Consider the following 23,780-nt stretch of genomic DNA (forward strand, 5'->3'; position numbering starts at 1 on the left):
TGCTGCTACTGGAAATGGCTGTTTTCTCCTAAAAATTATTTGCTGTATTGAGAGCAGCTTGGTGCTGAAGATACTTTTTCCTATGAAAGTGAATGGATAATTCACATCTGTAGTACCAGAGTGCCTCAGCTGAAACATTATGGTGGGTAGTGGATGCCCCAGGCAAGAGTTACATTAATTTTAAACGTCACCATCACTATTAAGCATTTTATGCCTAAGACAATTTTTGTGCTTGCCTGCCCTAGTCCCTCTGACAATTCTTATTAGAACTCAGTGTTTAATATTGGACTCTTTGTCTTCAAAAACAACTGACCAACAGGACTTTTCTATTCAGTACCTACAACACTGTTTAGTGGACTTAAAAATATTAAGCAAGACACAGCTTTTTATTAAAACAAAAATATTTATTCAAGCTGTAAATGCTATGCAGTATTTAGTTATTGGATGGGTTTAATATAAACATCTACTGCATAATCTTGGTTCCTTAGGAATCCTTGTATTCTACCTGAAACATTGCCCTGTTGCTGTACAGATCTCTTACAAGAAAACTTGCAATTTTTTTTTTAAGACATCAACAATTTGAGAATAAAGGAAGAAATAAGAGTAGAGAAAATTCTGCAGTTTGGGAGCAAGGTGTGCTCCTTCAGCAAAATGTAGGCTGAGCTCCTCCTGCACCCGTTTTGGAGAGTTTGTGCAATAGCTGTGACAACCTCTATGTTAAACAGAAAAATCAAATGCTAATTTTTCCATGTCTGGCTGAAAATTTAAGTTAGGTAGTAGAACTCAGCAGTAAAAATGAAAGGTGAGGGAATTGACTCTTGCATTAGAACACACAGTAATTCTTGTTTAGCTGTTGCTTCAGCTGAAGTATTCATAAAAGTACACTGCTTGACAACAGCTTTTGCATTCGAATGACTTCCTATGAAGCAAATACTGTAAACAGAAGAGGCCTGTCCAAAATAAAGTTCTTATCTGAACCACTGGCTGGGAAAAGCTTCACCAGCTGAGAAACACTTTCTGAGGTTTTACTGGCCTGATGTTTAGCTATTGGTATTTTTGCTGTTTTGTTCAAAGCCTTACAACACGGGTTTGACAGTTACAAAACGAGAGGCTGAGCACAAGCCAGTTAGAGCTGAGTATTTCAGTCCCTTTCAGATTCACCAGAACAATGAGATGTGGCCAGGGCAGCTGTCCCGTGTTTGAGTGGTGAGGGACAGACAGCACCTTTTCACAGACCGGCTGAGCGCTTCCGAGGGTAAGTAGAGAAAGCAGCAGAACACAGACAACGTGGTCTAGCGGGAAATGTACAATCTTTCTTACATTTCATTTATACAAATTTACAATTTTGCAATTTAAATGGCTCTATAATTATGCAAGTGCTTTTTCAAAAATAAACATATACCAACTCAATGATTATTTACACTTTGCTACCTGCTTCAGAAACAGCATGACTTTACTATAAAGTGAAACTTCAGTGCACTGAAAGTGCAACTTGCCCTTTAGAGTTAACTTCTCTTCCCACACAAATCCTCAGCACCACTCCACTGAGCTTCAGATGGCTCCACTTGAACTTCTTTATGTTCATTCATCATAATGCAAAGACAACAAGAACTTGTCCACATCCATTCCTGCTGGAAAAGAGTTTGGGAGCTTCTTTTTCTGTAGGAGAGGAAAGTAACAACTGTGTTAAATACAAAGAACCTGGGGAACTGAAGAGCCTGCAACCATTCCTTTCTTCCTCATCCTTCAATCCACTTTGTAGCTGTTCTTGCACAAATCTGCCCCAGCACTCAGACACTGCCACGTGCCCCCTCTCCATGGAATAGAGCAATTTCCAGTCCCGGTGTTTCAGGAGCATGCCAAAACTAAGTATGGGAATTACAAAGTTATACTCCTTTTTGGTTATATACGTCCATTTACATGTAAAGATACCTTTTGTTCTCTCACACTTTTTCTATTTGCCCTTAAATCCTCAAGTCAAAGGCACGGTGCTGCACACTACTGAGACTGGGAGTATCACTCATGGTACTGAACAAGGATGCAAGAACAGCCTGAATTCTAGTAAGGCCTACTTTGAGTATGGCTTAATTCTTGCATTCCACCTAGAAACTTAGAAAGTCATTCAGTGTTTCAGGAGAAAAAATGTCATTGTCACTGCTGTCTGTTTAGAGGGTTAGTAGGAGTTACTTGTGGGTACCTGAAGACTAAACCAGTCTTAAGAAGGCTTAGTTCAGGGTACGCTCAAGAGGCAAAGCTGGAAAAACTGGTTAATCTAAATAGGATGTCAGGGATTTGCACTAGCATCCCTGAACCATTCCATTAAAATAGTATACACCAAGATACCTAATATATATTTTGAATTTTAATTAAAAGAAGTAGATGTTTGTACTTGCCTTCATTTTCTTTTTTTTTGATGGTGTTGGAGAGCTCTGAAGGTCTTTTCTATTTGCAGAACGAGAGTTTCTCTCCCCCTCATTTAAGTCCTCCAGTTTCCTTTTCTTTACGGTGCTCCTGAGAGCCCGGAACTGCTGGGTGTTGTCCTTGAGGGGGGTGGCGGTGCTGGTCCTAGCGATGGCAGCCCGCGACAGGATCATGAGGGTGTGTGCGGCCATGCTGACGCTGTTCTCGCTGCCCGTCTCGCTGGCCGGGCTGCAGGCGGGCAGGTCGGGGGTGGCGGGCGGCACCATGATGCGCGGCGTGGCACTGTCCTCGCTGAAGCGCCGGCACGTTGGTGTGCGGACACTGTCCGTGGTGTCGTCTGCGTGCCGGTCCCCAACTCCCGATGGCGTCCGGGGCACTGGCAACTCGCCGTTTTCAGCTGTCTTGCCAGCGGGGCTTTGCCACTGAATGTCCTGCAGCATCTCCACACACTGCTTGCTGAATGGGCTGGACAGGCCGAGGCCTTGGCCGGAAGCTTTAGCGGGTTCTCGCTTCGGCTCCTTGGAGGACAAAGGAACAGACACGGATGATTTGCCATTGCCAGCCCCACTCGACAGTGACCCCTGCTTCTTATTCAGCTCCTGGACCGAAGGCACCGTCTTCTCGTTCCACGGGGCAACGCCTTGCTGGCCATTGGAGAGTTTGGCGGTGTCCTGGTTCTTCTGCTTCTCATCACTATCCCTTCGTAACTCGTTTTCTTTGTTTGCCGTTGTCTTGTGGAAGGGATCTGATGAAAGCCCTGCAGTCGCCGCCTTCCGCTCGGGCTGTGGCTCCTTCGCAGACGTGCTTCTGTTGCTACTGACTTCTGGCCTACACAGAATTCTGGGCAATGTTTTTTCTTTGTCTCTCTTCGGTACCTGTGCCTTTGCAGAGGAGGATGCTGAGTCGACAGCAAATAAAGGGTTTTCGTTTCTTTCCTTCTGGGATGAACTCTTAGTAGCCTGAATTTGGGTGTTTCCTCCCGGAATGGGTAGGAGGTTATCAAAGCGAAGCACTCTCCTGTGACTCTCACTCTGTCTTGAATTTGAGCTTGTGCTCTCTGCTGATGCAACAGGTAAGTTCTCTTCCACTTTCCTTCCTGGTTCTGCACTGGTAAGCTTGTCCCAATTTCCAGGCCTGGAAACAAGATGAAAACATTTCATTGACATGTTTATTCTTACTAGGCAACTTAATTTCAGCTGGCTGGAAGTCCCCACCCATCCCTCTAAAAAGCTCTCTCCATCCTAAATACAAGTGTTTCATCAACAGGTAAAGACCAAGAGTAAGGAATGACAACTGCAGAAAGCTCAGAAGAGCCTTCTTGGCAAAGAGGGATGAAACAGAGTCTGTATACTGAACGATCAGGTAGACTGGGGCTCTTCAGCCTGGAAAGAGAGGTCACTGAGGGGAAATGCAACAGAGTTCTGTAAAGAAAGCCCACAAAGAGGAAACTATCTGCTGTACCTTCCAGTAGAAAAACTAAGGGCATCAAATAACACTCATATTAGGTTCAAAACACAAGGTCTGGACACTGCATGTAACTAAACCTGGGAACTTTTTTACCTTGGAATATTTGTGGATGCTGGTAGTTCACTTCAAAAAGAAACTGAGTGCATTTAGGACAGGACAGTCCATCTCAGAATCCTACTTATGGCTCTGGAAGTCCTTGGAGCTGAAATTCCTAAGAGGCTGCCAGAATATTTTGGACAATGTAATCATGTGCGTGCCATGTACTCTTCCCTTTGCACTTGCTGTGCGTGGCGGGATACTGAGCAAGACAAAAAGCTTCCAGTGGGCATCTGAACAACAACATCCAAACTCCCTGGGGTGTGGTGTCCACCTGAGAACCAGCCCCATTCATGTGAAAAAGCCACCACTGCACCGTGGAAAGAAGAATGCTTGTGCTCTGTCGGCTCAGACCACTGTTGTGTCTGTGCCCTTTGCCTGGCTTACACTGCATTTCCAAGAGAAGCTTCAGCATTAATTCATCTATGCCTGCAAGACTGTCTCCCTGCAGATAAGTCTCTATGATTTCTAAGAGGAAAAGTCAAGTGGTTGGGGTGCTAACTTGGGCTCCTTTGAAATGGTAGAAAAGGTGTGAGTGGTAGCAGTTTGGTTTTTTTCCATTAAGTTTGAGATGAGACAGAAGGTAGAAAATAGAAATAAGAATTTACAGCTCTTTGCAGGGGAAATTTTGCTCTTTTTACAATGCAAAACATGCATGTAAGAGATCAATTGAAGTTAACAGAAAGCTGAATTATTGAAGTGGTATTGTCCAAGATCTTACTTCTGTGGTTTTTAAAAAATCAGTACTTTTTGCATGCACGTATTTGGCGTAACTTGATATATGATTGGGATTTTTTAATAAGTTGACTTTAATGTTCCTGTTTTATCTCCACCTTTCCAGCATTTTAAGTGAATTCTAAATAGGTAAATTTTTTAAAGTAGGTGCTATTTTTACAATAAAAGATCATTTCACCTCTAATACTTAAATTGAACTTCCGATCTCCTCCTACACTCTTTTGCTTGTTCCAACATTCTTTCAGAAGTCCATTAATGATAAGGAGAGTTACTACTGCAGCATTGCTTCCTTCTCTCATTTGCCCAACAGAAAACTAGTACCTCCCCCAATTAGAAATTAAGTTATGTTCATCAATATAAAGTTAGCATGCTGTTGTCCTCACCATCTTTGCATTCAGTTCTCACTTTTTAAATGACTAAGCAGTGTTCTAATCCACACAGCTGAAACACAGATGCAGAACCCAGTCAAATAAACTACTGGATTTGTGTCAGAGAATGGTAAGGGCAATGATAGTACACTACAAAACCACTCACCTGAAAAGAAAAAACAAAGTTTTTAGTCATTTAAATATCCCAGTAAATGTAACAGGGAATTCTCCTAGCTTAGACTCTGCCCTAACCATTTTTATTTGACAGTTGAGACAGGAGAAAATAAAGACAAAGCTATACAAAATTAACACAGGAACAGTGACAAGACAATTCTAGCACAGGCTGCACCACTCCCAGCACACATCTGTATCAATACTCCTAGCAGACAGGCAGCAGGAAAGGGGGCACTGCTTATGCCACTACTAAAAACCAGCTCCTCTCCTCAACAATACTGGATGAAGAAATTCACGACAGGAGAAAGAAAGCAAGTTTCAATACCTAGCACTACTGACCTCTGTGCTCGAGGATTGGTATGGTTCAAAGGCTCAGCTACATTTGGTACCAGTTTTCCTGGAACAACACATGAAGTATGAATGAATGACAGGTAAATAACTTCACAGTACAATGTCATTTCACTTGACAGAGAACCAATAGAGAAAAACCCAGCAACAAACTCTGCAGTATTTTGTAACTTTAAACTTTACTAATTATTAGACTAGCAAAGAACAAAGAAGCTTACTGTCTGCACTTAAATAATACACAGCTCTCCAGGACAAAAAAAACTATCCTGAACTTAAAAATATGCAGTGGGGATATCCAAGTAGAAGGAAATTAACCCAGGGAACTCTCAGCTATCCATCAGCAAACCAGAATACAAGCTACTATACAATCCTAGCTTTTATCTTGATTAGAAATTTCATTCTATTTTCATTTTTATGTGTAAGCCTACTCTTTTTTAAAAAGGCAGACAGGCTAAAGCACAAGTTGTCCTTATTACTCAATGTTTCTATTTTCAATTGTTTTTCTTTACCTCTTTCCAACACTGGGAAATGAACATAACTCCAGTCTTGTTAAATTAACTATATAAAGAAGCAAGGTCTCAATGAAAGGAATATACAGAAGCATATTGCCCTGAAAGGGCAAAAGGAAAACACAGTAGAGTGCATTTTTTCTACAAAATATGCAACACTTCTAAAATATATTTTTCCTTAATAAATTTTTAGAACTCCTGACTCTTCTAATATCTTCATTACTATGTGGCTTGGTTCCAATGGCAGCAGTAAACTACTTAACACCAACAAGATGAAAAAATAACCAGAAACATAAAGAAAAGTAAACTTATAAAACTTCATGAGAGCCTTGAAGCATTACATTTTGGAAGTAAGCTTGATGCCAAAACTGGAATTGTGTTATATGCTGCAAGTTCTCTGAAAACTGACCAAGAGTCACTAACAGTAGGTACAGACCTCTCTCAAAACAGCCCAGCAGCTGCCAGGAATAGAAGCAGAGATATTGAGAAAAATTTTTTTACTTATAACTGACTTGTCCTTAAAACCCTCTGCTTTTCTTCCGCTCCTCTCAACACAAGGCAGGTACCTGTATTAGTCTTGTTTCTTGCTCCAGGAATCTTCTGTGATTTGGGAGGGATGGGAAGCTTTGGCACACTTCCGTTGCACACTGGATTAGCCACAGGCATGTGAAGAACCTCGAAAGAATCAAAATATTCTCTTACAATTTACCAAACCATTTCTTATCACTGCAGCTTTAATTCTCAAAACCTTTATTTGAGATGTGCTACCTGGCAGGCAGGTGCTGAGAACGTATTTCCGTTCTGTCCCACAACGGAGAGAGGGATCATTCCCACCATTCCTTGCAAAACTGGCTGCACTGGAGATGCAATTATAATGGCAGATCCTAAAAAATACCAAACTGTTAAGATTGTAAAGAAACTAAAAATACTTCAGTGAAAAGAAAAGCTTCAAGACATGATTTCTTAAAATTATGTGGGGTCAAAACCTGTGGCAAGAAAAGCCCTGATTTTTAGAAAAATTTTACTGTCCTTGCTATAGTTCACTACTAGAAAACAGGGTAAGTGCCAGTTTTAGTTTCTAAGGGATTATTTAGTTCAAGTCTGTTTTCCTTTGCAAGAGGTAGCTCAAAATAAAGCTTGAAATATGATAAACCTATCTTAACATGTAAACATTAAATTGAAGTGATTCATAAAAACCAGTAAAAGTAACATTAAATATCTTATTTAGCAGCCAGATATGTGGGAATTACAAAATATGGAAACTATCCTAGCATATTAATTCAAAGTGCAAGAATATTTTCAAAAGTGAAAGAAAACTGTTCCTCTCTCTATGAAAAAAGCATTGAAGGAACAGTTGCGTGAAGAAATCCTAATTACAGAAAAGCTGTCACCCTGAGACCTTGCACGTACTGGTCTCTGATTGCACTGGCCTCTGACCTCACTGAAATGACTACACACAGAAATTCAAAGGTAACTGTAAAAGGTTCTTAGTTTTTGAAAGAAATCTAAATGTAGTGATTACAGCTGGTTTGTAGTTGTTTTTTTCATTTCAAAAAGCACTCAATTTTTTTTATTACTGTAGTAATAAAAATGCTTGTACCAGATTTTAAATCATGGAAGAAAATGTTATACTTTCATATTTACTTAAATGTACTTCTAATGCAGACTAGGTTTTGAAAAATGAAACAAAACCAAGGAAGTGATTTGGGAAGGACTAGATAAACCTACTCAGTTATCTACACGAAATATGGATACCTATAACACAAAGCATTCCATTTATAACAGGAATCTCATTAAAATAAAAACGTGTTTTATTTAGCCAAAGTAATGGAATGCTTCCCAGCGTAAACCAAAATATGATTCCTACATCTAATGCTGCAAAAATGACATAATTTAAGCTCCTGAAATATGAGACTTTTTTTTTTTTTCACTCAAAGCAGTCTGATCAATGGCTTCTGATAGTTTTATTTCATTTCTACTAGCAACTAATACACCAAAAACAAAAAAGTAACTCCTGGATAGTTTCAAGCGGCAGACAGAGCACTTTAAAAATTGTTTACTTTGAATGCACTTAGGGGAAAACCAAAAATAACAAACCCACTGTAAAAACACCACATTTCCAGTAATTTTCTAGAAATGAGATTACCCTGTGGGAAGTTAGGGGAGACAGTCTGATTTGCTGGAAATGTATTACTGGATCTGGGAGGAGTCCGCAACTGTTGTACAGCTGGAGCTTGGGAAGCCAGTGGCATAGAACTGCCAGGCAATACAACTACATTTGATGGTGTTACAGCTGCACCCAAGGTTGCTGGATCAGTCATACAGGTTATGTAAAGGTTGCTTGAATTCCCAAAAGCTGTGCTTGTGGCTGGCATCAACTGTATAAATCCCCCCTCGCTGGAAAGATGAGTTGAACCTGCCACTGAAAAGCCAGTGCAGTCTTCATTCTGAGTGTTAACCGAGGTGACCACAGGATCCTTTGGTCTAAGCACAAGAAGATTCTGCTCTGTCAGAGCTGAATCCACATTTTTTTCTGTGTCTTCTGAAGTCAGACATTTGGGCAGGCCTGTAGTTTTAGTTGGGGATTTGGCTGGAGATGACAATATGATAGTAGGCAAATTTTCTCCGGTGATGCTGGAAACAGCATTGTTTAACTCCGTGTCTGATGTAATAAATGGATCATCACTGATGATGATCTTGAGGGACATTATATTAGAAGGATCAACGTCCATTGGTTGACTACTAGAAGACACACTGCTTATACTTTTGGCCTCAATACCAGACTCATCTGTTGAGGATGCAGTTTCAGGGAGAGGAGAATGGCATATTTCAGAGGTAGTAAGATTGTTTTCAGTGGATACTACAGAAATGTCTGTACATGCATTATCACCAGCAGAGAAATATAAGTTATCAGTGTCTACTTTTGTAGAAGATGAAGGTTCTTGCATCTCCCCTTGTGTACCCTCTGTGTTTGACAGTCCTGAAGGGAGATTAAAATCTTTCTTACAAGGCTTATCAAGTGTATGCTGATCCTTTGAGTAAGTTTTGTTAGAAGTATCAACAACTTCAAGCTGCAACTCTGTTTTATCAAGGTCCGTGATGTCCACGGCAGATCCCGCAGCGCAGTCTGCCTGTGTGCTCTGGTTTTGATGGTTAGAGGGGTGGCTGGAGTTCTCCTGTGAAACAGCAGGCAAGGCAGCTGGATCACTGTTTACAGCCTGTTCTTTTCCTGCATCTGCTGATGGGCTAGAAATGGACGAGTTGTTTTTTCTCAGCAGTGCACTGTGGCCAGGGCTCCCATCAGAAGGGCTTCCAGGAAGTCTTTTTTCAGACAGTGATGTATCTGGTGATAATGGACATTTACTTCTGGAATCAGTTTTGTTTTCACCAGCTATAGTTTCCTCTGCCACTGAAATCAAAGGAATCTGTGGAGTACCAGAATGACCATATTCTAAATTAGGACTAATTTGAGAACTATGACTTGGTGGGCCTTTTTCAATTTCCATAGCACTCTCACTTTCAGATACTAACGTAGATGACTCTTTTGTAACGTAAGTGTCTGCACAGTGTTCATTACATTTGCTGCCAGAACTCGGTCTCTTGTTAGGTTCAGTCAAACCAGACACTGAGTCAAAGGCAATTTCAAGCTCTCTAATGTGTTCAGGGGTAATGGCTGGAAGTACTTCAGTCTGCTTCCCTGCTCTACAGTTTTCATGCAGTTCACTGGCTGGATTTTTCTTAGCCATATCATCATCATTAATGCTGGTCTTCAAGGCACATGATGCTTCTCCTAACTGAAAGCCTTTACAGGATAATGGTTCTCTCAAATTATCACCTGTAAAAGACAGAATAAACTAGTTCCATAATTATTAGAACAGACGGTCCTTTTAGAGCATTTTAGAAATAACTTATCAGCTCACATGAAAACTGCTTCAAGTGGGAATAATGTTACTCATCCTTACATTCTAGTTGAGCAGAATATATATATATGGAACATACATACACTAGATAATCTGGAAGATCAGTTTGTACATTACTAATAAGTACACATGTAACATGTAAATAACTCAGGTCACCACATCAGATTTCCAGACGCACAAAAACCACATAATGATAAAAACCTCTTGGTTCTACTTCTCATATACTTTCACTAAATACCTGCTACTCATGGACTATTGTTAAGAATGGTTGAGACAGACTAATATCTCCTTTGTCCAGAGTATGACTCTTTTTGTGTATTGATGAACAGACACTTTACAGAATAGAGATAGAAGATTAATATCGTTAGATGCAAAATATTCTCTTTATACGTTCCACAGTGGATACTGCAAAGCATCCACTTATTGACAGTCTGCTTGCATTAAGGAGCTTATCAAGTACAACTTTTAAGTACATTGATGGGACTACTGTTAAATCTAATAGATTGTAACTTTGTAACAGACCAGATATATCTGTATGTAAATGTTCATGCAACGAAAATGTCCACATGGATATTAACAGTGAAAAACAATTCTGAAATGTACAAACTGTCTGAAAATATTTTCATAATGAAAAGTTAACAGAGGAATTTTAAGAGAAAAAACAACAAAACCTACATCTGTTAGTTTCTTCTGTTCCTAAAGAACTTCCAAATGTTTCCAGGCTATCATCACCCACCAGGATTTCGTTTTCTACTCCATTCCGACCAGAAATACCAGCAGGTAAGTTCCTGTTTACCTTGCTCTTTCCTACTTTCAAAATAAAGCATGAAGAATGGTTAAATATGTCATTTTCCAAATATCTATGTTATCACTACCTTTTAAACGAATCACAGTGTAAAGATCTCCTTATGGTTATTGTGAGGATACCCCTGAAAATTTTACAACAGCAAACAAGTATGAACTATCATCCTTCAGACCTGAAGAGTCTAAAATAACAGCAATAAAACAATCACTGAGCTAGCACAAACCCAGAGTAGCAGCCACAGGGAAATGCTGTACTTAAGAGCTGTGTTTAAACTTTATAACTGAGAATCTAATTCTGTATTAAGGCAGACCAATGCCACTTCTCTTGCAAGAGGCCTGCTGAATTCCTTTGCTTTGTCAAGCAATGCTTGGTAAAGCTCATCATTGAGGATGCTTTACAGTAACAGTACAACTGAGTACAATGTAGCCTACCATAATCAAAACAGTCAAACAGAGCCTGGAAAGCTGGATCTGATTCTGTCTGTTCCAGAATGTCCTGGATAGCCTCTTCTGACATATGAATTTCACCCTGAGAAAAGACATGATACACAGAACTGTCAGACAGTTACTTCCAGAACTGAAAAGGAAAAACAGACAAGGATTGTTTTCTTTTCAGATAATTTTCAGTTCTATTACTTCTGCTCAGCACAGAAACAAAGACTAATGCTGGGTACATTTCTGCCACAAATATAATGTCTGTTAAAAAAATCTTAGTGACTGAAGTTTAAGAAATAAAGATCTCCAAAACCCAAACATGTCTGTGAGACATTACTCCCACCATTCTTTGCATAATGGCCAGCACTAACCAAAAAGGAGGACTAAATCTCAGACTACACTGGAAGCTTATGCACGTGGTATGGATACTGTGAGCCCATACAATGAAGCCACTGGTAAAAAAAAAAAGCCCCAAATTAATCCTAATTTCTTAGGTTTGAATATATATCTAGAAGCCAGAACTAAGCAAATGGAAGTTTTATTTCATATACTTCATTACATCTTCTATAATATAGCCTCCAACTACTTCTGTGTGGAAGCCATTTGGAAAGCACAGCTACACGGGATGGTGCTCCAAGGATCCTAATTCAAGCTGACTTGTTCTGTGGCAGCCCAGGAATAAAATGAGTAGCCACTACATACTCAAGTGATTAAATACAAAGTATCTCCTGCCTTTCTGGAGACCCTCTAAGCACTCTCCAACCTTTGATACGGCGGTTTAAAGGGTGGCTATTCCATGTCATAATCTTGATTTTGTCTCAGCAACTCCAACCAAACCAAGAAGCTGCTTTATTTCTGCTTAGAAGAATGGAATACAGCTTTTTAGCTCTGTATTTTAACAACTGACCTAAAATCACCAAGCAACAGAAGAAGAGCATTTGTAAATCAGACACCTCTACTTCATAAACAGGGAACTGCCTCTACTCTCCTTTTTCATGAGGGCTGTGAAGATTGTCATTTCCCTCATCAAAAGTCCTTTTAAATTCTGATTGTCACCTTGAGGCTTATGGAAGAATGAAGAACACCATAATTATGTTTAATTTGTAAAAGCAGAATGCACATCTCTTCCAAAAGGAAGAAAATACTAAATCTGAAGATAAAGCATCATTACTTAGGCTCCAAAAATAATTTCTCTTGCTACACTAAACGACCCATGCTTATCTTGGAGCAAATCACAAAACCAGATCAGATTAAATGTATTTGGAGACAGCCAGATATTTTAAATTCTGTTTTCTTATCAAAGGCTATTGATTAGACCCCCAGTGAGAAGCTGGTAGCCAATTACTGGTACAAAAGACTGAGTGAGAAGCAGGCAACTGATGCCTGGGACAGAGTTCTTAAATCCATGCTGAGTGTGATCTAATTACTTTCAGAAGCAATCCCACTCCCTTGGCTTCGACCCTGCTGCATGCTTATGCTGCCTTGGACAGGCACTGGGAATGAATTCAGAATGCTGAAGTGGCACAAAATGAGCTCCTGAAGAACAGCAGTGTCCTGCCAGCTCAGCTCCTCGAACCTGCCCAGCACCACACAAGGTCAGAGTTCACACCTCTGCAAGGGAAGCTGTGAAGCTGGCCCTGCAGAGGCTCAGCTGAGCTGGCAAGCAGAAACAAAAAGAAAGGATAGGAAGAGGAGAGAAGATCCTCAGATGTCAGAGGTTCAGCATAGTTCCCATGACTGATTACCTGAAGTCCCAGGATTTCATCAATTGAAGTCTCCTGTTCTGTGGGACCACTGTCTGTCTGTTTAGGGGCCTGAGCAACACTGCCATCACTGCAACACATACATCGTTAGTTCAAAACTCAAAAATAAATCAAATAAGAATACATATGAAGTTTAGAGGTTCATTTTATTACCTCCCCAGGATTTTGTTAATGTTTTCAGCAAGCTTCTCCTGAAGAGATTTGTTGCTCAAGATTTTTTCTCTGGCATTTTCAATAACCAGTTGCTGGAAAACAGAAGCGGTCAGGTTTCTATTTTTAACATCACTAGAAAAGGAATGTGAATTTCTCACTGACTGGTAAAAAATAATTTAAAAAATCAGTTCAAGGAGAGTAACAAAGAGTCATCTCTGACTGCATTACATTGCTATGAAAATCAACACAAAACATTCCTGCACTTCTACTCTTCTAAAAGTACAGCAATACTTATTGTGTCTTCTGGTTTCCATTCTCTAAAGAATTGCTGTGTTCTGACAGCCTACAGGTGTTTTAGCAAAGCAAATAAACCAATAAAAACAAAACTGTACATAGCCACGTCAACTTTATGAATTTTGTACACACAAGAGCTAGTTCAAATACAAACCAATACATTTATCTTCTTAGGGTAACCTCTGTAAAAACCAAGATGAACAACATGTTAAAGACTAGTTCTCTTGTGTTTGAATTTGTTTCTTAAATGTAAATACCTTCTGTAGGGATATACTCACTGGGAAGTTACCATCAATTAATTCTTCTAGCGGCTCAGTTTCTTTTTCTACTACTGCTTCTTCAGAGTCTTGAGAACTTCTAGTTACTGGAAGAGGTCCAGATGTTGCAATACTTTTCCTCTTCTGAGATTCACTGGAACATTCCAGGAAATTTATGATGTAGTTAATGAGAAAATTGCAAACAGTAGACCTAATGGTGAGTAAATCAAGTGCTTCTCTTCCTTCTCAGCAAACAGAAGATCACCAAAATATTAACTACATACTGAAAATGCAGTAAAAGCTGGTGCCTGTTCTATTCTCTCTTATGCATCTATTGTGTCTGCCTTTACAGAAGCTATAAAGTTAGAAATTGTAGGTAAACAGCCCAATGGCAAACTGGCAAAATTCCATGCCCACTATTCAGCATTTACTGCCCCTCCACTCCACGTTACTCCAACTGGTGGTGGCAGCTAATGGATCCTAATTAACAGCAACTCAAAATCAGATTTGGGCATTATCACTGAAAACAAAGACCTCTCAAGGAATGCTTATTTTCAAAGAAGGAAACAAATGTTAGGTTCTGTAAGAATTTAGATGATAAATAGGAAATGTAATGTTTTTACAGGAAACAGTGTAGGCTCTTCTGAAAACATCTATCAGCAGTGGCCCTAAAATTACTTAAAAATTAAAATTAAAAATTAAAATTAAAAATAAAAGAATCGAGACAGATTATGAAAGACTTAGGGAAAAACGGACATTTGAATCAGAGAATAAAAAATGCAAAATTAGTGTAAGAGAAGTTCTTCACATGTAACTTTTAGTGCAAATATTAATATTTTTCTGACAAAATTTACTCAATTCAATAGTTTTGCAAAGTTAAATGCACATTTTTATCAATATTAAGAATTTTCAAAATTGAAAAGGACATTTTGGAAGGAATACCAAGTCTCAGGTCTGAGATTATTTGCCGATATCTAATACTGGAGTAAAGACAGTGTGCACACAAAGAAGCATGAGTAGCCTCCCATCAGTTCACTGTCAGGCTCTTTGATTTTCCTTTGTGGAACATCAAACACTGGCCCCTCCTCAGCAGATCTTACATTTGAAACCCTCCAGCACCGAAGAAAATTTACACTACATTTTAGAACACTGTCTAATTTCTAAACAATTGAACAAAAAAACCACCCCAAACCAAACCCACATCCCTGTTTACCTTTTCCGCCTTCCTGGAGAAAGCAAGTTTGAATGAAGCTTTCGCTCTTGTGATGTTGGAACTTGAATGTGTATGAGACCACCTGCTTTAGAGAGGGAAACAAACAGAAAAAAGAAGTCATGATGCCAACACCTTTCCCAGTGACACTGTTAAAGCACTACGAGATCTACACATTACTTACTATGTCCCAATCAATTCTTGAAAAGTCATACAAAATAATTTGGTACTAGCATGGAAATGAGGACCATTCCTTTTAAACATATCCTGAAATAGACATCCACTTAATGTGGATCATCCCTATCTGATAAAACAAATCATTTGGGTGAGGGTGAGAGCACAGAACAGAATAACCACAAATTAATGCACTTCTGATCTCTGAACTCACATTGGCAAGCAAGTATGCAAGAGCCATCTCTCTTTTGGGCATTTATTTTCTTTTAATCACCTGAACCAGTCCGGAGAGCTGGGGAACAAAGCAAGAATTTTCTGGAACTTTTTGGTGGAAGATGATTAGAAAACTGATGTTAGAAAACTTGTATCGATAGCCATGGATTTTTCACAGGGAAAACAAAAAAGCTTAAAATTTTTGCAACTTACTGTTGATCTTGTTTTCTTGAGTTTGTGACTGGTTCACATGCAGTGTATTCAGTCTTGTTTGTGGCATGCTTTGATTTATTGTTGGCCTGTGAATTACTTGAGGAGCTACAACAGAAGAGGAATTCTGCGGCCCTGACTGATGGGCTACTGACAACAGTCCTGAGTTTGCAGGAGCTGACTGCTGAAGCATTCTCTGCCTTTTCATTTCTACAATTCCACTTCTTGTACGTACTGGAAATAAAGACAAGATGAAAATTACACGATAAAGGAATTTTAAAAAATTGCCAATATTCACACAAAATCTGTTTAAAAATATTTAAACAACCAAATTTAAACACCACCCAATCCAGCGACTCTCAAATCTGGGAGCAATTACTATCTGTATTTCACACTCTCTTTTCTTATACAGTAAAAATACTACCAAGAAAAACTTATTTTTAAGTAAACCAGTTTTTCTTTGTTGAGAGTTCACTTTCAGCTTTTGTAATGGAAGAAACAACTCTAGATACAACAAGTATGTTTTTTGTATTTTGGTTGGATGTATGTTTGTATACATAACAAATGCTACAGGACTGTAATATGTTTTTATGCTCCCCTTCTACAGAAATCCAACTGCATTATAATTGGACTGGCTGTGTTTTTAGTTCATCTATGAACCACAAATTAAGTCAGCAGTTTCAAAAGTGAAGCAGCATTCTGTAAACATTTTAACCATGTAAACTTCCAAAAAGTTTTCTTCAGCAGAGAAAATGCTATAATAGAGGATTTTAGCCCCTTGCAAAAAGCTCAGCTTTTCTTATTTTCCTTTCCTGATCATTACAGTAATCCACAGACCACAATGAAGACAACAGACATGCATTACTGGTGGCTGCAGAGGGCACTTATTTTTTGCCAAAACTGACAAATTTAACATAAAACCTACTGATCCCATGGAATTGACTCAGTTACTTACTCCTCTGATTAGATGAAAATCTGAAATCTGAATTCTGCATGCTCCTAAAAAAAAAAGCAAGTGACATGAATTAATGGAGCATAATGAAAGCACTCAGCTACTCAATGTGACAGTACTTACCACATGGTTAATGTCAGTCTGGTCCTAAACAAACATTCCTTCAGAAAATACCTTAATTGCTACTTTTATTCTTTCCAACAATGGTCACAGATCCTAAAAGTGAAGCTTACTGTTTCATTTTTGATCAAGTAACCACAAAGGTATCAGATTCTTAATGAGTCATAGTGTATTGTTTTATGACAGGAAGGCCACATGCTCACACTAATGCCCTCCTTAGCTGCCAGCCCCACCTTAAAATGTCTTCTGCTCAACTATCAACTCTCACATACTCATCCTTTTCACTGTCTCTCAGAAGCATTCTCATACAATGATATTGGGAGTTGGTCAACACAGGGACTCCCTCTTACACTGAAACGTTACTTTTCTTGATTTCAGAACTACATTACCTGATCTGAGAAAGTGTATAGTCTAATTTTTTCCACAGAGATGACATCATTGCTGGAACTTCATTTGTTGTTTCTAAAATGAACCATAAAAAGAAATTGATGCCCAAAACTTATATATGCTGAGAAAAAAGTAAAATCACAAGCAAAATAATTATTGTGGAATGTTTCAGACATCATCTAACTTTAGGTGTCTGGTTGCCTTCTTAATATTCTATTAATTAGAGAGCCCTAACTGCTAATTTAAAGATTTTTGATTGATATGGATACAGTTCTGGTTTAGAAGCCTGGATGAAACTGAATTAATATAATTCTTGGTGTAATTTGCACATGGTGTTGACCCCTCAGCAAACATATGCTAACCTAACCCATGCTAACCACCTCAACTCACTTCTGGAAATGGTATTCATATTCCCAAGTCACTTTTGTGCCTTGGGAAATTATAACCTGGCAGACAGGCCTTGAAAAGTTTATTTTATGATATTATCCAAACAGGTAAAAACATCTGGTCTTTTTGAAGCACGGAACATTAAAAGTGTGATGGAAAAGGTAAGTAACAGTTCAATTTACTAAGTTTTACAAGATGCTAAGTGCAAAGCATTTTAAAGGAAGTACTTCTGTGTCGTAGTTACCATTTCTGTCAAACCTAATGTAGAAGGAAAAAAAAGTTAAGAAATGTTCCATATATGATTTTTAACACCAAGCACCACTAAAATATGATCATACAACAGATATCAAAAACCTGTAAGATTTGGCAACATTCAGAAGCTTGATAACTGCTTTCAAAACCAGCAAATGCTGTAAGCCTGTCTTACAGTATTCCTACAAAATATTAAGTAGTTCTGAAACTATTTTAGTTAGTCTTAAAAATGAGACAAAATATATTTCATACCATAGGACTCCTCCTGACTATTTCACAGAATACCTTAGGTTGGAAGGGATCCATAAGGATCATTGAGCTTAACTCCCTGCTCCTCACTGGGCTACCTAATTCTCAACCACATGACTAAAAGCATTGTCCAGACTCTCCTTGAACTCTGGCAGGGCTCAGTGCCATGACCACTTCCCTGGGGAGCCTGTTCCACTGCCTGACCACCCCCTCAGTGAAGAACCCTTTCCTAAGGTCCAATGTGAACTTTCCCTGACACAGCATTCCATTTTCTCACATTCTGTTGCTGGTCACCAGAGAGATAAGCACCTCCCCCTCCTGTTGATAGTATAAAAAATAAACAGTATAATTTTTGCAAGCATAAATCCATACACTTTGCACATTTTATTGCATCTCTATGCTTTTGAGATATAAAAATGCTCACACTTGAAGTGAAAATATATGCTGGCATACGCAAACTAAGATAATCAATTACCCTTCATCACTGAAAGCAGTGGCTGTTGGTGTGTAATATGGTAACCTTCAAATGGTAGCATAAATGGGGGATTACTCTAAGACCATACACCTTCCTCAAGGCGTTCACAAAAGATAAATAAAAATAAAACAATACCTCATCCTGAAGGCTTACCTTTTGTTTTCATGGCTACATATTCATTCAGAATAGTCGTCAAGTTTTTCCCACACAGCGACTGAAAAAAAAACCAACCCAAGAGATCTTAGAATCTTCACCAAGAATTTCTACTTCACCTGCTGTGTCACTTCATATTTCAGGAGTTCTTTAGGAGCTCTTTAGCAGCCTACACCATGCTGACCCTCAGCACTAGGGACTGTCCTTGGTAGAGAGCAATCAGTGGAACAAAATCCTATTACATACCCAAAACGTAGTGTTCTCTCAAGGCACAACACTGGTAGTTAGAGTTGTCTGACCTTCACTCACCTTTTTTATTATGGAATAAAACCATGAAAATTAGATGATCAACAGCTGCAACACACTAATGAGAGTGTATCACACTGGAAAACAACATACACTAAGATGCAAACATGAAGGAACCTCTGTCTGAAGCAAAATTAACCTTCTTATCATGTTGACTTGTCCTCCTATTTTAGGTGACACAAAGAGAATTAAGATTTTAAAGTTACCACTTATCATCTGCTGTACCTTCCTGTCCTGTTTACTAGTGGGACCTCTACATGACAAATACAGCCCTTTATTACAAATATTTCAGCTGCAGTAAGAATTTTGTCTTAGATACCATGATATCATTTTTATTTGAATAATAGAAAAAACACTTCTACTGAGAAAAGAATGATTATAAAAAAGCTTTATTAATCTGGAGAATCTGTTTACATTTAGGCTTTCTAATTTTTGCCGGCCATAGCTTGGTTCTTAACTCCCTAACACCAAAGTACAGATGACTAAACACTTGTAAATAAAATAAATTCAATGGTTTTCTTTGAATAGGTGCATCAAGAAGGTGCACCCTGGATCTCAGAAAAGACTTCCTCAAATTTTGAATACTGTTGACAAAATCCTAGACCATAAAATTAACTAATATACTAGAAGAATGACACAGAACAGAAAGAGGAGACACACATAAACATTAAAAGTTTGATACATCGCAACACTGAAACCCTGTAATTTGCACAGTATAGTAAAAATTCCATTTTGTATATTTGTTAAAAATGCAAACTATCTAATCATGCTCTAGCTCTACATGCATATCTACAGATGTGGCTACACACTGTTTGTGCACACCCAAAATTCCACCTTTCACCCAGAACAATGCAGATGATACTGAACAGAGAGGAGGGTGAACACAGTTCTCGTCAATAAAATTTGGTAGACTTAGATAAATCTGAGGTGCCTTACCTAAATATTTATAATATACCTGAAATGGAACATTATTGGCTCCTCTGTCTAGAGTAAGAAACAGATCTTCAGTAATTTACAAAAGTAGTCCTGAAATCCACAAAATCCTTGTGACAACACTCTTTTGTAAATCAACCTCAAAGCTGTAAGGCAGACTAAGCATAATATGCTGAAACCAATTTGCATATTTCATGCTTAAATGTTTCTTAGTAAGATTAAACACTAGAAACCAAATAACTGCTAATATCACAGGATTAAAAAAAACAAGAAACAAATCAAATATCATATATTTTAAGCAGCATTTGAGAATTAATTGTTACACTGAGAAATCCTCGATATTGTTTTCTGTGGATGCAAGACAATGTAACTTTCTGCTTTGCAAATACAAACTCACCAGCAAGCAGGCTGGAATAAAACCATCTTCTGTACAGTGCTCTGCATATTCTTTCAAATCTGAGCTTTCCAGAATAAACTGATGGCAGGTAGCTTGAAGATTTTCCTGTTGCAAATAGCCTGCAACAAATCAGATGGAAAATTTTGCTGTTTCATCCACTACTTTTGTTCAATAGGTATCAAAGCTGCCTGCAGTGTTGGAATAATCAGATAAAAATTTCTATATAAGAAAAGGAAAGTGATGTTATTTTGACAAAAAATAAGTTCCTACCAGGTATTTAACAGATTTCTACCAGATTCAGAAGAACAAAAAACATAGAATGAAATTACACTGTATTTACGAAGTATTCAAGACTGGAAGTGAGGCAGTATGAACACATTTTGGTTTATCTTTAGCACACACAAGAAAATAAAAGTTCTTGGCTCAGAAATCTGACAAACAAACCCTCCACCCTATTTGATACTTCAATGGAAATCTACAATACTTTGTTAATAAAATGCATTGCTATGTAAGAGTAATTCCCCAAACATTGTACTGTTTCAAAACAGGTAAAACCTGTACAGCTGCTGCAACAGTGGATAAGATTTATTAAAAATATTAGCATTGTACAAAAATTTATAATGGAAAAAGTTTTTTTTCTCCCCTCACTTATAGTAATTTTCTTTTAGGATAGCTGTACTAGATGCAAATTATGCTCTCTACACCCTAAGACTTAGTAGCTACCAGCACAGAAAATGTACTGGCAAAGTTTTCTTTTCCAAAATTCCATTCCTCATCAAATATGTTCTGCTTCAATCAAACTTTTTAACCCTGCTTTAACACCTTAAACACTAAAACATAGAAACAGACCAGTCTGAAAGAAGGATTCCAGAACAAAGAACCACAGAGAAAATGTTTCTTCCTTCTCTCTCTTAGCAGAGCTTAGCATGGAATGTTTTAAAGATAAGAAAAAACATGTGCCTGGTTCTACAATGCAGAATATACACACATTATCTATTTCAATGGACCCCCAAAATGGTCCCCCTCAGTTCATAAATGCCTGCAGAAACATGTGTCCTTGAAGTTAAATGAAAACAAGTATCTTTCAGCAGATCTGAGTAGAGCTGAAGAAAACAAATCCTATTTCCAACATGCAAGCCCTTGTTCATGTCTTCAACAAGTAGGCAAACTTGAAAGTTAAACACAAGCTGGGAATAACCACTGTGACTTTAATCACAGTGTTAGAGCAGGCCTATCTGACAGAAAACATTAGCAGTGCCTGTGGAAAAGAAAGGAATATCCTATTTAATTTTTCAAATACCTTTTCCTAGAAAAATCTCAAACCACAAGTGGCTGCAAGTGTATTTCTGGTAAACACAATGACATCTCACTGCTGTCCAGGCTGGAAGATGGGGTATTAGGCTCAGAGGAGCTCTGATTTCTGCTGGTATGACTGCTCTTAAAATCAAACTTACCTCAACACTTACTCAAAAAGTTGCAGTTTTTCTTTCTTGAACCTACTCTTACAGTACCACAAAAGATGATGGAATGCTTGCATACAGGCACATTTTACATTCACCAATTTCCTGGTGATAAAGCATTCCAAAGGCAAAAAATGCCTGTGCCACTGGCCCGAAGTTCTTGTGCACACACTGTATAATGACATATGAGTATGTGGACCCTAAGGTTGCCAAAATCAAATTAAAGGCACAAAACGTGATGTATGTTTTAATGTATACAAATTACGCGGTATTTTGTTCTACCTTAAGAAACGTCTAACTCTTAGTACACATTCACCCTATCAATTAGGAAAAGATAAATGTTCTTATGCATTTTCCTGTGTGTGAGCTCAGCTTATCATTTTAGCTTTGTTTCTTCAACAAATCTTCATCAGCCTTCACAGTACCAGAAAGATTTTGAGGGAGGGCTTGGGAAGAAAGATGAAGAGCCACACTGGGAAGTCTGTTTACCCACTGAAACTCGGAGATGCCTCACAGAGGAGGAATCCCTATTGGAAAACAGAAATGGTTACAAGGAACATCCTCTTCTACAACCTTAGGCTGCTCAGAGGTTTTCCAGACATCATGCATGCTCCATGCCACAACAGACACAAGAGAGGATGGATCATTCTCAATGCACAGGGCGTTGCCAAGATTGTGTACTACGTCTGCAAGTATCTGCTAAGCACACACACAAGATAAGCATTCTACCTGGATACTTGTACCTTCACCAATCTTGTTTGGAAGAGTGCAATGAGAGATCTCACTTGCATGATTTCAACTCTTCTTTTACAGTCCGTAGAGTTTCAAAAAAATCCCGTTACTTCACAGGAATAAAAAAATTGCATCGCTTACTAGCCTTTTTTCTCAAGACAGTAGGAAGTAACATTTCAGGTAGTATTTAAAAATAAACTGTGCTGGGGGAACACGAAAGAAGAGATTCGGCTTTAATGGCTTTGGATTTAAAACACTGTGAACACCTGAAAACTGAATCTCACAGGGCAGGCCGCCAGGAAATCTTGGCAACCTGTACCAATAGGTACTTACGTGTGGGACTGAAATATGTGGGTCACATTATTGCTTACCATCGATTTGCGCTCACCTTTGGCAGGATCCAAATAATCCAAAGCGTAAAGTCATTTTAAAAATCCACTGTCTGCTGCCAATATCCTGAACACACTCACGCCGTGCTTTCCACCGACTGTGATCAAGCCTGAACTTTCAGTGCACACTCAAAGGTAAGCGGAACACGGCCGGAAAAAACCCCCTCTGTCCCTTAAGGCAGCCTTCCCTGGGATTTCGGGTCACCCTTGAACCTCCTGTAACCAGGAACTGTTTAAGCCCCGCTCGGCAGCTCTCGGCCTGCAGGTGAGCACCGGAGAGCACCACGTTTCCTCGGACTCGTGAAGAACCCGAGCCCAAGGCACGGCCAGGGAGCGGCCTGGTCCCTCAGGACCCCAGTTCCTCAGGGGCGAGCTGCGCTCGCTCCCCGACAGAGGCCGGCCCGGAGGGCGGCGGGGCCAGCCCCGGGGCTGCCCGGTGTGAGCCCCGGCAGTGACAATCCCAGCCTGGGGGGACACGAGACGCTGCCGAGGGTCAAGGGCGAAGCCGGCTCTGCGTCCCGCCGCGCCTCGGGCGGCTGACAATGCCCGGCAGAGCCCTCCCTGCGCGGCCGCCGGTCCGCGCCTCACCCGTGCAACCCCCCGTCCCTCCCGGCTCACTCACCCAGCACCAGCCGGGCCACGTCGGACGGCAGCAGCATGGCCCGAGGCGGAGCGGGGCACGGGCGGGCGCAGCTCCCCGAGCGCAGCCGGCCGCCCCGCCACCCAGGCGAAGGCGCGGAAACTCCGCCAGCCAGCGCCGCGCCCGGCCCCTTCCGCCGGAACCCGCCGCGGCCGCTCATCCGCTTCCAGGTCCGCCCGCAGCCGCTTCTTCCACACGTGAGCCCCGCTCAGCTCCGCTCCGCTCCGCTCCGCCGGGAGCGGGGCTGCGTCCGCCCCGGCCCAGGTGAGGGGCCGGGCCCGGGCCGGGTCCGGGCGGGGCGGCCGCGGCCCCGGCTGCGGGTGCTGAGGGCGGCTCACGGGCTGCGGGCGCGGGGGGCGGCGGCCCGGGGCTGCCGGGGGCCGGGGCTGCCGCTCGG

General features: G+C 40.0%; 1 protein-coding gene across 2 annotated transcripts; it reads right to left on the reverse strand.

Moving 5' to 3' along the window:
- Nucleotides 1-383: 383 nt before the first annotated feature.
- Nucleotides 384-23,427, reverse strand: NPAT (nuclear protein, coactivator of histone transcription). Of its 2 annotated transcripts, none has more exons than XM_066175791.1 (18): nucleotides 23,366-23,427; nucleotides 20,163-20,281; nucleotides 18,527-18,587; nucleotides 17,013-17,085; nucleotides 16,507-16,550; nucleotides 15,555-15,785; nucleotides 14,958-15,042; nucleotides 13,766-13,898; nucleotides 13,194-13,285; nucleotides 13,023-13,110; nucleotides 11,275-11,371; nucleotides 10,714-10,845; nucleotides 8,265-9,953; nucleotides 6,887-7,002; nucleotides 6,685-6,793; nucleotides 5,601-5,658; nucleotides 2,394-3,555; nucleotides 384-1,659 (listed from the first exon to the last, which is right to left on the reverse strand). In XM_066175791.1, the coding sequence occupies exons 1-18, from the start codon at nucleotides 23,400-23,402 to the stop codon at nucleotides 1,582-1,584; spliced, it is 4,404 nt and encodes a 1,467-aa protein (XP_066031888.1). In that variant the 5' UTR covers nucleotides 23,403-23,427; the 3' UTR covers nucleotides 384-1,581. The 2 variants fall into 2 exon arrangements, with proteins under 2 accessions (XP_066031888.1, XP_066031887.1); XM_066175790.1 differs by having other exon boundaries at nucleotides 10,714-10,848.
- Between the last annotated feature and the right edge of the window lie 353 nt (nucleotides 23,428-23,780).

Source organism: Chamaea fasciata, unplaced genomic scaffold (assembly GCF_029207755.1).
Source record: "Chamaea fasciata isolate MVZ Bird 193981 ecotype frontalis unplaced genomic scaffold, bChaFas1.0.hap1 SCAF_2, whole genome shotgun sequence".
In the NCBI taxonomy this organism is placed as follows: domain Eukaryota; kingdom Metazoa; phylum Chordata; class Aves; order Passeriformes; family Sylviidae; genus Chamaea; species Chamaea fasciata.